The 14,525-nt window shown below is 37.3% G+C and overlaps 1 protein-coding gene across 5 annotated transcripts in view; it reads right to left on the reverse strand.

Annotated features, from left to right (window-relative positions):
* Positions 1-14,525, reverse strand: part of KAT6B (lysine acetyltransferase 6B) — a 92,907-nt gene that overhangs the window by 36,775 nt on the left and 41,607 nt on the right. For all 5 annotated transcript variants that reach the window (XM_085229484.1, XM_085229483.1, XM_085229481.1 and 2 more), the window contains exons 3-6: positions 7,593-7,701; positions 2,824-2,939; positions 2,593-2,674; positions 1,566-1,698 (exon numbers count right to left, since the gene is read on the reverse strand). In XM_085229484.1, coding sequence (XP_085085610.1) covers positions 1,566-1,698; positions 2,593-2,674; positions 2,824-2,939; positions 7,593-7,701 — 440 coding nt within the window. The remainder of the gene's footprint in view (positions 1-1,565; positions 1,699-2,592; positions 2,675-2,823; positions 2,940-7,592; positions 7,702-14,525) is intronic.

A 14,525-nucleotide genomic window follows, 5' to 3' on the forward strand; every position in this document is an offset into this window, starting at 1 on the left:
TAAGGAAAGAGGGGAAGTTGAATTATTGTATCTGAAAGGCATCCCAGCTAGACCTACTGTGGGATGCACAAAATCAGGGAAATGCTCTTTGAATTCTCAAAGGGATAAAATCAAAGGTGTTGCTAGTGATAGAGGGAGATGCAGACACAAAGAAACACAGCAATTGTCATGTGTTAAAGCATGTTACTTACTTTCAACAACTTTCAAATACCTAGAAGTTATTTAGTCAAGAGAAGGAAGAAAAAAAAAAATTCCCTCCCCACACTCATCCTTTAAAAGCATGTTCTCATGAGCCACTGCTATTACATTTTCCACTTTCATGTAGTGGTACTCTTCCTTCTTGTCCTGCACTACTTTCCTAGAGCAGTGTATCTTGAATTTTTGAATGTGAGTCAAAAAGACAAAATAAGATCCTGATAACAGGAAAATAAGTATATAGCAAGCTGCAATGCTGAGCACATCAACCTGACTACTTTGCTGCACCCTAGTACTGCTAGTATTTATGTATTTTCTACTTTTACGCATTTGCTGCAAAAGTTATCATCTTATGAAATGCAAAGTAGTACGGCAACTAACATGCAACTCAGAAGAATAACAGACGGTTTTAGGCTGTAGAGAAAAATGGTTGGTCATAGCCACATGACAGAATGAGGAGTAGATAGAGCTAGAAAGTCCTTCAGCTGCTAGGATCACACAATGAAACAGATACTTAAATAGGAGAAAGAAGGCACATGTGGGTAGGAACATGGGATGGAGGGCAACAAGCTACAGAAGATAACAAAGAATCTGTTCCTTGTAAACACTGAGTGTAAAGTCAACTCAGCATTCTTAACTTCAAAATTCTCCAAAGCAAGGCTTAAGAAGTTCAGTTACAGGGTTCCCTGGAAAGAAGGATTCCACAGGAATTACAGCATTCTCTTGTCTTAGATAAACACATTCCTGATAAGTAAAAAGAACTGCAGCCTCTTTCCTTGGGAACCAGCAGCAGCTTAACAACGTAACTCAAACAATCTTTTTTTTCCAGAGTCCCTCTGAAATTAGAACTTCTGTAGTGTTTACTTAGTGGTCTTTTTGGAATGGATCTTGTGAGCTGATATTAACAGCTCAATGATGAGCTATGACAATGAAGTCATTTCTATACTCATTTGAACAAGGCTTTGAACAGAACACTCCCCTGAAGTTAGATTTACGTAATTTACTATCTATTATCCACTTAGTATGAACTCTGTATGAACATAAATTATTTTAAGTTACATATAAAGGCAGTTATGTCACGTATTATCGTAGAGACCTAACTGCACTTGCTCTGGTTGCAAATTCTATTAAAAAAATTATGGGATGTAGAAAAGTAATATACAGAAAGTTTTTTCCCCCCACTGTGTTCTGACACACTGAAAAAATAATCACTATAATTAAGAACTTATTAGCCATTGGGCTAGAAAGTCTATACTAGTACATTGATCACTTACTTTCCCCAGTTTGAAACACACAAAAAAACTGTAACTGAAATTAAACAACTCTAACTACAATAAAATTAAAGAAAAAAAAAATTGAGAGAAACCTACAACATTCGTTGCTTTAGTTTATTTTTCGGTCGTCCGATAGGTTTTGCATATCGTCGCCTTATTTGGGCAGCTTTCTCATGAAGGAGCTTTCTCCCTTTCTTCTTTGGTCTACAGACCTGGCAAATCCACATCCCTACATGAAGGAAAAAAGATTTAATTGTACACAATTTATTTAGTCTGTACTGGAGATGTCTACCAGGATATATGCCACATACGTAATTATAATATTTTCTTTTAAGCATGACACAGAATAGAAAACTAGACACATAAAGGTGATACTTTTCTATCTCTATCTTGAAATTTTTGAAAGTAAAGTATTCACGGAAAGGGGGAAAAACAGTAGGAAGGATCACAAAAGATCACAAAAGCATTCTTGGAATAATGTCTGTCTGCCCTTCCTTACAGTATAGCTAGATCTTTCTTAAAACAAAATTAAGATGGAAAAAAATTGCATGTTCATTACAAAGCAATCTAGGTGAGAGTGTGCTAAATGAAGTATCAGATTGCATCTAGATATGTTTGTTTTAATATACAACTTGAATTTGTCAGCCTTTTAATGTTGGATATAATAATGCTACGAGACTTAAGTGGAAAAATATTTGAAAAACTTGTCAGAGTAATTTAGCATTAAATAAGTAAAGCCATAAAGATGTGGCAGTAGAAACAAGAGGTCCTATGTATCAGAAATCTAGAGATTTCTGATCCAGAGATCCTGGAGACACAGGTATTTAAGTTGCCTTTACAAGTCATGTGAAGCAGGAGGCTCCTTAACCTCCTAACACTTTCAACAGCCTTTGCAAAACTTCACTTCCAAAAATAGGCAAAGAACTCAATTCACAGCAAATCAACCACAGGCCTTTACTATTCTGCACAGAAATCTCAAAAATAACGTATTGGCTTTAACATAACTGAAATTACATTGTTTACCAATGTAAAAATAATTAGCATGCTCAAGAGCTTTTGGTCATCTAATAGGAGAAAAGACTGTGAATGAAAGGATTTTCATTGAAAGCATTTTCATTATCACCTTTTGGCATTCGGGAAAGTGGTGGGTCACAGCACTCCATGTGGAACCCTCTATCACAGGAGTCGCAAAAAAGCATGTTATCCTGAAGGGGATGGGGGAAGGAAGAGGAAGAGGAAAAAAAGACTTAATATAGCATTGCTAGAGGTTGGACAACAGCGATTTGTATTTGCACATGTGCTATGTATGGAGCTATGGTAAACACAAGTCAATAACATCAAACAGTAAACTTACTGCATTTTTGCCTTGGATCCTACATGCACTACACGTCTTGCATTCAATACACTGCCATCTTAAAGCCTTCACATTTGATGTTAACTCGGGACAGAATTTCAAACATGATGGATGTCCTAAAAAAAAAAAAAGAAAAAGAAAAAGAAAAAGAAAAAAGAATTAAAGCTTAAGATTTAAGAATTATTGATTCTTACGCTTAACAGAATGTAGCCAGAACCATCAATAAATATTTGTGATTTCTAGAACCTTGACATTATTCTCACTTCTTGAAAGGAGATATGGGAAAGCTACCATAAAATTTATTTATAAAGAGAAACAATTGATTTCTCCATTAACTGACACCTGTAAACAGCCTTCACAGGCACTTTTTTCTTTTCAGTAAGTTATTCCCATCGTATGCTTAATAGTTGTCATTGATTCTGGGGAGAAAAAAAAAAAAAAAGTATTTCTGTGAGTACTTGAACTCACTTTCATAGCAGTGCAAAACCACAAAAAAACCAGGACATCTTCATGTATGAATGAACTAGTAATTCGTTCTAGATATTCTTACTTCCTACTAAAAAAACTTAATAATCTACACATTTTTTCATTCAAGCTTATTACTTAGTTATATACAAAGAACAATTTCAGAGTAGTTAAAGGGGGGGAAAAAATGAAGTAGGCAAATAACAAAAAGTTTACTACCAAGAAGGTTTAAAATGAGAGGCATGGAGGAAGAGAGAAGGAGAGAAGAGTAGCTGAACTTCCATTTTCCATGAAACTACATTTTATTCCTTAAGTATGATCATTAACTTTTCCATGGCAGCCTAGCTGTTCTTCCAATTAATACAAGATACCAGACACTTGTACATACAACATGTCAGGCAGCATCTTCTCATGTCTTCAACCGTCTCAACAGAGTGCACCCTCAACCCAGAAAAGATAAAAGCACTGTTAAAAAGAAAAGAACTAACCTTCCCCAGGAAGTAGTTTTTATCAGTGTTACATTCAGAGATAATCGAGGACATCAAGTTGTAAGAAAGACACTTTGCTGCGTAAAGAACGGGCTGGATGGCTGGGCCCAGAGAGCGGTGGTAAATGGAATTACAGCCAGCTGGCGACTGGTCATGAGTGGTGTTCCCTAGGGGTAGGTATTGGGGCCACTTCTGTTCTGTATCTCTACTGATAACTAGGATGACAGATTGAGTGCACACTTAGTAAGTTTGCAGATGAAACCAAGCTGGCAGGAAATGTCAATCTGCCCAGGGCAAGGAAGGCCCTACAGAAGGATCTGGACAGGCTGGATTGCTGGGCTGAGGCCAATGGGATGAAATTCAACAAGACCATGTGCTGGGTCCTGCACTTCGGCCACAACAATCCCAGGCAATGCCACAGACTTGTGGCATAGTGGCTGGAAGACTGTGTAAACAGACCTGGGGGTATTGGTCAACACCCAGCTGAACATGAGCCAGCAGTGTGCCCAGGTGGCCAAGGCGGCCAACAGCATCCTGGTTTGTATCAGAAATAGCGTTGGCAGCAAAGCATGGAAGTGATCATCCCTCTGTACTCAGCCCGGGCAAGGTCACACCTCAAGCACTGTGTTCAGTTTCGGGCCCCTCACTACAAGAAAGACAGTGAGGCCCTGGAGCATATTCAGAGAAGAGCAACAAAGATGTTGAGGGGTCTGGAGCACAAGTCTTACAAGGAGTGGCTTAGGGAGCTGGGATTGTTCAGTCCGGAGTAGAGGAGGCTCAGGGGTGACCTTATCACTTTCTACAATTACTTGAAGAGCGGTTAAGTTGAGGTGTGGGTTGGCCTCTTCTGCTGCATCACTAGGAAGGACTAGACAGAATGGCCTTAAGTTGTGTCAGAGGAGATTCAGGTTGGATGTTCAGAAGTACTTCTTCCCTAAGAGACTGAGGTGCTGGAAACCATGCCCAGGGAAGTGGTGGAGTCACCATCCCTACACATGTTCAAGGAATGTTTAGGTATACTGAGGGGCATGGTTTAGTGGGAAATATTGATGATAGGTGGACAGTTGGATTGGATGTTCTTAGAATTCTTTTCCAACATTGGTGATTTTGTGATTTCATGATGCAATGCTGCACTAATGTCATATGCATGCAAAATGCTTTCTTCTCATTGTCAGAGACTGGATAAGTACTTTCTTCCAGGTAACAGGCTGCTGGTGGTGATTCAGACTTTCTCTGTCCTCTATTTATTTCTCAGTTTAAACCATCACAGCTAAAGCATGACAAACAAGGACACAGAGTAATCCTCAAGCATGTCCTATTTTCATTTTCTAATAAACTGAGGCACGAATGATGGAATGCAGAAGCCACTTAAGAATCTGAAGTTGGCACTGAAATTGGCTCCTTTTACAGTATGTATGCAAGGCCTAATCCACTTTTTGTTAAACTTTAAAAGATAAATAGTGTAAAAATATCACATTCTCAAAATAAAGTGCAGTGATATAATCTATTAGTAAAGAACAATCAATTAGAAATTCCAGGAAAGTTTGAAAAATAAACATTTCAAAAAACACTGCCATTTATTCTCACCACACAGTTTAACAGAAATTAACAATTTCTTTGTTTTTAGAACTGATTGTACATTCCAGTAAGAATTTATAAATTATTGATTTTTCAAAACCAAAGGTCAGTGAGAGGGAAGGAAAAAAAAGGTCATGTTTGCTTTTGTTTTCTCATATGATATTCCTCATCTTATTGCCTTAGAAAACACCCTGTGCAAAATGACATAGCAAGCATTTCATTTTCACTACCCAAATGTATTATTCTCCCAAATACCACAAAATACAAAGGATGTTAGAGAGGATGTGCATACCAGATAGTTTCTGCATTCAGAATGCAGAAGTGTTACCTGATGAAACAAACACCTGAAGCGAAAAACCTGAGGCAAAGACATGCCAATAGTGGGCACTGCAATTTAATCTCTGATCAACTGAACGCCAATATGATTGCTGTGCACAATACAGCTTCTTTTAAATTTCATACACAGTAAGCTTTGAAACATACTGCGATGTGTAAAATTATAAATCCAATTACAATAAGCCTCCACTTGAATGAAGTTTTGTTATTTATACATTGCACTGAAATTGGGTTTTATTTTAGTTAGGCACCAGTAGCTAAAGTTTAACCATCCAGCAATCTGATTGGCAGTTTCAATATTTCACTCTTTATATGTAATGCATCTAAGGAGATAATTAAAGATAATTTAGTCTTAATGAGGCAGAGAGAATGTATCAGTGTTAATTCAAATGGAAGCTGATCCATGAAAGTCAAGGCTTCCGCAGTTCCACAGTTCTTAGACCTAGAAAAGATTACTACATAACAGAAGAGGAACTGATATCTGAAGTCATCTGATCAATGTAAACTCTGCATACTAGTCTAACCAAGCACAAATCCCTATTACATCTATAAATACTAGAAAACGGATTTGAAAGTGCAGGAATCCTGTAAGCCACATATAAGTTGGTTTAAATAAGTCTGTAGGGTTTAGTGTGAAGCCACTTCCTCATTTCGTTTGCTTTAATATACTAGAAAACCAATTGGTTCAGTTAAAAGGAATCTGTCACAGAATCATCGAACAGCTTAGGTGGGAGGGAACATTAAAGATTATCTTGTTCTAAGCCCCCTGCCACAGGTAGGGTTGCTACTCACTAGATCAGGCTTCCCAGAGTCCTGTTCAATATGGTGTTGAATGCCTCCATGGGTGAGGCATCCATAACCTCTAGGGACAGCCTGTTCCAGTGCCTCACTATTTTCTAAGTAAACAATTTCTTCCCAACATCTAATCTAAATCTCCCTTCTTTTTGTTTCAATCCTCGTCCTACCACTATCAGATCCCCCCCAAAAGCCAGTCCCCCCAAGTCTGTCCAGGTAACAGATTCAGAAGTGAACAATGAAAAGTGTATCTGATTGACTGAAAATGTATTTTTAATCCACAGTTTTGTTTTTACTTGAGTACTTCTGTAGCAGTACCAAAAGATTGGTCATCCTCAGCTGCACCTACAAAATCATCATAGATACACACTCTGAATTTTAAGAAATTGAAACAATTCTTTAAATTTCCAGCCTTTTCAAAAGCAGTGATGGCTTCAAAGGATCATACTCACTTCCCTCCCAAGCACCTCTTTCATTTTCATTTGAGCACAGAAGGTTGCACGGCTGTGCAGTGAACTGGACGAGAGAACTGATCTAACTTGTCACCTTTCAGATACATTTGTTCCTCAGTCCAGTTTACCCACAACCATGAGCACCAGACCAGAAAAAGAGAGCACCAAACAGTCAGATATTGTAGCTCACAACTCTTTCAGAAGCGATACTGCTTGTGTGTATTTCAGCCGTGTTGCAAAAAGCTTTGCCAAAAGCATTTCCCTATGCAGCTTACTCAGCTTCTTAGATATTGCAAATCAGTGCAGGCAAAATTTCTGATGATCAGTTAGTGGCACAGTGCAAAACTGAGCCCTCAGATCAAATCTACATCCCAAACAATCAAACAAATCCAGCAATTTGCAAGTATGGCTTCCCTACAAATTTACTCATCACATGGGCCTACAAACTCAAATATCTCATTGGTCATTGTCCATATGATAAAATTTTAGCCAAAGAGAAACCTCTGTTTCTTCCACCTGTTCCTACATACTTCATCCTAGCTCTCAATCCCTGTTTGAAGAAAAGATGACAATCAAATGTTAAAAAAATATTTTAACACCTAAAAACAGATTTATATATGCGCATTTATAGTATTTGTAAATTCAGCCAACTTACCACTGCTGCCACAGTCTGCACAAGACAACAGCTCTTCTGGTTTCTTTTCACGATTTGATTCTTTTGTTCCCAAACAAAAGCTACATATGGGGATGGGATCAGCCCGGGGCTAGATTTAAAAAAAAAAGAAACAGGCATAGTTAGTTTTATTAAGCAAAAAATAGTTTTTTCTCAAACTATGAGCACATACAAACCATTCTCAGCAGCCTTTTCTCTCTCATTAACTTGAATTGGTCTTAACTGACACTTTGATGTACTACATGCTCATTACCAAGATGAACATCCATTTTACTTATTTGAGAATAACAAAGGTTATCATCTTAAAAAAAGTTAACCCATAATTAACATCCTTGCATACTAACCCACATAAACCTCTCCAGTGCAAACTAGCATTAAGGAAAGAAATCCAGGAAGAACTTCAGGACATCATTCTTGAACATACCATTTAAACTTTAGAATGCAGAGAAATTACTTGTTCAGCTGTAACAGTACTCAAAAGATTAAGATACAAATTGGGTTTTATTACAGCTGAATAAATTTCCTTTCCATAGGGAGATAGAGGAAAAAAAATGCAATAAAGTGTCTTAAAACTGACATTTTAACAGCCAACTGATAACTTCCTGGCACTCCTCTCTGAAACCACCAGCTTAAGTTGAAGACACCTGTTTCATTGATTTCTTCCAGTCTGATGAGTCCCATCAAATATCACATGCAGCCAGAATAAAACATATGCAAATCTTCCAATATCTGCAAGTAATACACATAACTTCTTCCCTCAAAAACAACAAAAACCTTTGCAAATTTACTTCCCCATCTTCCTTATGCGGAATATGACAAATTACCAGAGATTTACATCTCAAAACATTTTCTGCATTAAATTTCAGCGTTCATGAAACTAGTTACCTGCATCATCCAAATATTAAAGAGTCTACGAAGAGTATCTGTAAACAGATTTGTAACAAGTACAACTAGGTGCACTTATTTCTTCAGCAGACATGTGCAATAATGAAGAGTACCCTCCCAGATTGACTTCTAGCAGCCAGTACCAAAAACTGAAGAAGTCAAAATAGTTGCATAGTTTCCTTCACATATTCATAGTTTCTGGGTTTAAACGAGCAGCAGTGTGTTACATATTGAATTGATAACACCTTGTTTTCAACTCCACTATTTTCTTTTCCAGTATATACCACAATATTTCTACAACATGGCAGACCATCTCTATTTGACCTACAAATCTGTGCTCTGTTGCTGTTTCGGAAAGAGCACAATGGTTGTTTTGGGGAGTATTCTTCAAAATCATCTCAGAGGGGAAAGGGACTTTTTCTGAAAGTTGTCAGTTGGGGCGGGATAGCATCAGGTGATACCACTAATTCTATAGATGAGAGAGCACCATAGCACTTTTCACCTGTAACTTTAAAGTAATACATCTACTGATAAATGAGAATTTAACTATTCTCACCAGTAAGAGATCATAATTCTACAATACGTTTTATCATTATAAATTTAACATACTTGTATTTACTGGAAAATAGTACTGACCTAAAAAAATACAAATGATGAAAAATAAGATAATTGTTTAATCACTCGTATAACAATAATGATAGTAATAGAAAAATGGTCTGGATGTATGCGAATTAAAATGTTCACTTTGCAGTGTCTTGTGAAATTCAACTTCTGCTTGAGATTTAATATAGATCATTTTAAAGATTTTTTTTTTTTTAACTGAAATCCAGTAGAAGTCTAATTTTGGCAACTGTGCTATTCCCTTTTTCTTTGATAGGACAGAACTTCTGCCATTTCAGAAATGCTTGCTCTGATAAATTATTTATAAAACATCAAATACAATCCATACAATGAAACAAATCCAGGTCCGCAATCTCATTTATCTTTCCAAGTTTTTTTTTTCTTTTTGCTCTAGGAGAGACACGTCCATTAGCCAACATTCATGTACTTCCCTATTTCAATGCCCTTCCCCCCTCTCCCCCTCCTTTTTTTTTTTTTATCCTTTTTGAACTGAAGGTAAAATAAAGGACAAAGGTTGTTGGCAGTTCAGGGCTACAGAGACTGATGTTCCCACATCAAACCTAATAATAGAGAGCTTGCAAACTCTATCACTTCACACATAGGTTTTCAAGAAACTTACAGGCTCCAGTATATACTTAGGAGTCATTTACATTAATAACTGTGATTATTACTGGGTCTGATCTCCAAACTACTGACAAAAGAATACACATGCTACCAGCAGCAAATACATAAAACTTCATTTCACGTTGTTTTAACTTGCATAGTTAAAGCAGAATTACACTGGTATATTATTTCTGTCTCATAACTGGCTCAATTAGGATAAAAATAATTTCTAACAGTCAGCATATAATCCAAAGAAACTCTTCTCATACCTGTATCATTTTTTCAAGTCTAATCTTTAGTTTCCCATCTAAAAGATAGTCATCAAGTACCATTATCCACTGAAAAATAATTGTTAGCCAACAAAGGTTAATTCCATTTCATCTCTTACAGAAACTAGCCTGGCCGGTTACTCTATGACAGAGCAGACATAAAGCAACCCATGTGTGAGTACTGACACAGAAGAACACTGCCTAGTCCAGGAACCCTGAGCATCCCTGACAAGCACAGCCGGGAGCCCAAGATATCCTTGATGGGTACAGAACAAAAAAAAAGGTGAAACAAACTTCTGGGATCTGGGATACCGATGGCCCAGGACAGCCTTCCCACAGAGCAACGCCTGCCCATGTCAGCTAGTCCTGCTCCTGGGAGAAGTACCGGGAAAGCAACTCTTCAAAACACACAGACAGGTATGCACATAAGTAAATAATCATAAGTACATACTTGCTTTACCACCACTGATTTGTAGTATTCGGCAATGAAGAAACTCAAAAAACAAAAGCCTTTGCATCCTTGGTATTACAGAATCCCACAAACCCACTGTCGCAATCTTCACACACCCATGGGTCAGGTAACCCTTACAGGCGGCCATGACATTAATTGGCGTCAGAAGTGGCTATCTGTAAACACACAGCTCATGGAGGCTTAGGAGAAAGAAGGTTGCAAAGCAGTGTCAGGGGCAAGAGGACAAGGGATGAGGCTAGGACACGTGCTGACAATGCCTGGGGCCTGAGAGGCCTTGCAACCAGAGCTTTACAAGTGGCAGGAAGCTTCCAAAAACAAAGCAAATGAAGGTCAAAGAGTCCTTGCAGGGCTCCTCACAAAGCATTATTTTAAAATACATCACAGTCATCATTGGGAAAGCTTGTTCGCGTCTCAGAATGTATACAATTAATCCTTGGTTAAAATTCTGCTGGATTTCAGTTACCTTATGCCAGAATAGTTGGTTTCAAAAGTCTGGTCCAAAATAACTTTTTATTTTTTCCTATTCTAGTTTCTCTACTGATTAAACTTGTTTGTTCTTCTCTCTACATTTATAATTCCCATAGAAGTTTTAAAGCATTATAATGTTCTGTTGCCCCAGATGTCACATCTTAAGTCCTGAAAAGTCTTTATTGAGGATGTGAAATTACCCACAGCTAGAATCCCATTGAAAGCAAAGAAATTATTCTTTGCATTGCTATTGTACTCTGAAGATTTAAACAGATTGTCTTAAAATTTCCAGGCATTAGCTGTGTACACACAATTATGGTTGTAAGTCCTACTCTCATTAAATGTTACGCATATTAAGAAAACTGAGAAATTTCACGAACGCTTCTAAGAAATTGAAGTTCAACCAATAATTCAAAAACCTCAGATGTTCACTCACATTTGCTACTGTATCTCACAACACTTTTTCAGAAAGCCTTCAATATGATACCCCAATTTTAGGTTTCCATTATCTCATGAATAGAAACAGCAGAGAAGAGATTTTGAATTTAACAGGAGAGAGGCTGTTGAAAATGGGAACTGCTGTGACCTTTATAAGGATCCACCAGTCTTGTCTCAATCTCTGTCTTCAAGGGCTGCGTACCTTTTTTATGGAGTTCTGTTGTTGGGTTTTTAAAGAAGTTCTTGAACAAGAACTCCTATGAGTGTCTTCACTGATCACTTTGTTATTAATATAGGAAAACAAAAACTGAATGAGACACAGATACTCATTTCCAGTCTCAACTGGTGCTCTGGATCATAAGCAAGGCAAGGTATTATTAGTACTTTCAGCTCAAATTCTCTTACTACATCCATTGTATGAGGGGGAAAAAAAATGAGTTACTTTCCATACCTGAAACAAACACATGCTGCATTTCAGGAACTAGTTATTACAAGAAATGTGAGAGCTTGATTTTTAAAATAAATTCTTGATGACGTCTGCACACTAAATCCCATGTTTAGTTCTAGAGTACCACATAAATACAGGCATCATGTAGTAAAAACACACATGCTCAAGTGATGGTAGAAACGGGCACGCAGGCTATTAGCACTGCTGAAGTGTGAAAACATTAGACATTGCACAAACATTAGAGGAGGACTTACACATTCAGAAAGCAGAAAGAAAAAAGTGAACTCAAGAGCAGCTGCAAGACAGAAGAACTTGACTAGTTTTATACCACATATTAATGGCAATAAATAACATAATGTGTGGAGGAAAAGCTATATTTTGAAGCTTCTCCCTCCAAATGAGCATCTTCACTTTTAGCATACATAATCATTTTCTCTTTTGCTTTATATCTCTAATTTCCCTACTACACAGTTGCTTCCACTGCTCACATCCTCCCCTCCTGAACTTTCAATTATTACATACGTACAGAAATTAGGATATGTATGTATGAACCCATTTGTGTCTTCTTGGCTTTGCAACACCAAAGACATGCAACAGCAACAGTGATATTAAAACTCAGAGTTGAAAGCAGCCCCTGACCTTCTGTTTGTGTACACACATGGAGCAACCAGCATATGACTGGTGAAGAAGATTGTGAGCACACACGACTGTCACTCACATCATGTTTCTAATGAAAATGTGATGACGTCTTGAAAACCGTAAGTCTGACTTCTGGCCAGCACGCCTGATGATGTGGGAAGCTCCTGAAAGTACATACAAATTGACCTGCTTCTACAGGTGGCTGCAAGCAGAGAAGCATTCCCCCACTTCTCAGATCCCTGCTTTTGCCTCTTAAGAAAGTTACAGCTCTTAAACAGGCAAAGACTCTACTTGAACAACACACTGGTTACTTTACAAACCTAAGATTAAATTATGCATAGAAAATGTGTGCACAACACATGCTATGTTACTGCTAGCTTCTTTGTTGCTCTTCAGCTAATAATTCCGTGTATTATCCTTACAACAAGTTTTCTTTTCATCTTTTTTTTTCTTTTTTAAAGTCAGGAGTGTAAAAACAGAGAACTCACCTGCTCCTTCCCACCCTGAAAAATATGAACAATTTTTTATTATTGATTTTTATTTTTATTTTTTTCCTCCCAAGTCCCAGTCATCTTAATTAACTTGATATAAGCTAAACTGCATTAATCTTCTGGTAACAACATATACACTGAAACAAAATTTACAAGTCACTTGGTTGTAAAACCAACACCCAAACCACAGGATACACCTCCTGGAGAAAGGTGCTTAGAATTACAGATAAATGCCCCAGTACTCTAAAGGCTCAAATTTCATTTTTAACAGAATCAATTTAAAGCCTCTGTGCTTGCAGAGGAAAGGCTTTCAACCCATAATCCAAGTTTAATAGACATGGAAGACTATTGTTGGCAATCTAAAAATACTTTTGGTATGTGTATACTCTGCTATCATTTCAACAGTTACAGAACCCAGATACTTAAGCAGCAATACAGTAGAGAGAAGGCTCTTCCCTTATAAATGGAAAAAAAACTTCACATGGGGGTCTTTCTTGCTTGGGTTCTGCACCTATAACAAAATAACTGAAATTCAAAATGTACTTGTAAATTACCGTATATAGAAAACTAGACAAAAGTAACTCAGATCCAAAAACAACGTGGTATGTTCAGACTCATCTTACAGGATATTGGATTTTTAAATACCAGTTTTAAAATACAAATTGAAAAAAAAAAAAAATCAGAAATGCTCCACAACCTATTTTTTTTTTTTTTTCCTTCTCCAACTTCAAACTTCATCCTTTCTGTTCCCTTAATTGTATATATCAAAATCAACAACTGGATCCAAAACCTATACAGCGTGCACTGCTTGTACTTCAGTTTCTTGCTAAAAGCTTTTCAGGCTTTTCTGGGGAGACTTTTAGTGTTTTCCTTTATTTTTTCTTTCTTCTTTAATTTGAAACAAAATATCCTCAAGCATACCAACAACTGACTTCTTTTCCTTCATGCACTTTCTGACAGAGTCCATTGACTCCCACAGCAAAATCACTCTTGCAAATCCAGCCATGCAGATTACACAGTTGCATTACACCTTACATAGCCATCATTAGTCAAAGCACTGGGCCGTACTCCAGGTGATATCTTTTTATGCAGCTTAAGTTCTTCCTTCAAAGTTAGAAGAGATTTAGCTCTTCACTGTCCCATGAAACTCAATCCTTTAAATCCAATCTAGATTCCTTGAGCAACACACATTTCCATTATTCCTTGTGCACTCCCTCACTGCCAGAAAAAGAATACATTGGAGCCTTAAAACATTGATCTATCATGATTTCACCTTCTACATCATCAACCACAATGCCACAATATGTCTGATGAAAAGTAGGTAAATCACACATCATCCACATGATCAGTATGCAGCCCTCCAAGGAATCTCACCTCTAAGTCCACCCTGAATTATTAATTCAGAGGTAACTTAACAGTGGGTAAGTACCCAGCTTGTTAAAATCCTGCTTATTTTTTCCTTCTTCGTATGCCTATGAGATTTCCAGCCTTTTTGTCATGAAACCCATTGGTGTATATTCGTTCTGTTAGTTTGATATTTGTTTTGAGGGGCTTGTTTTTGGTCACAAATACATACAGTTG

Source organism: Meleagris gallopavo, chromosome 8, assembly GCF_905368555.1.
Source record: "Meleagris gallopavo chromosome 8, MGAL_WU_HG_1.1, whole genome shotgun sequence".
Taxonomy (NCBI): Eukaryota; Metazoa; Chordata; class Aves; order Galliformes; family Phasianidae; genus Meleagris; species Meleagris gallopavo.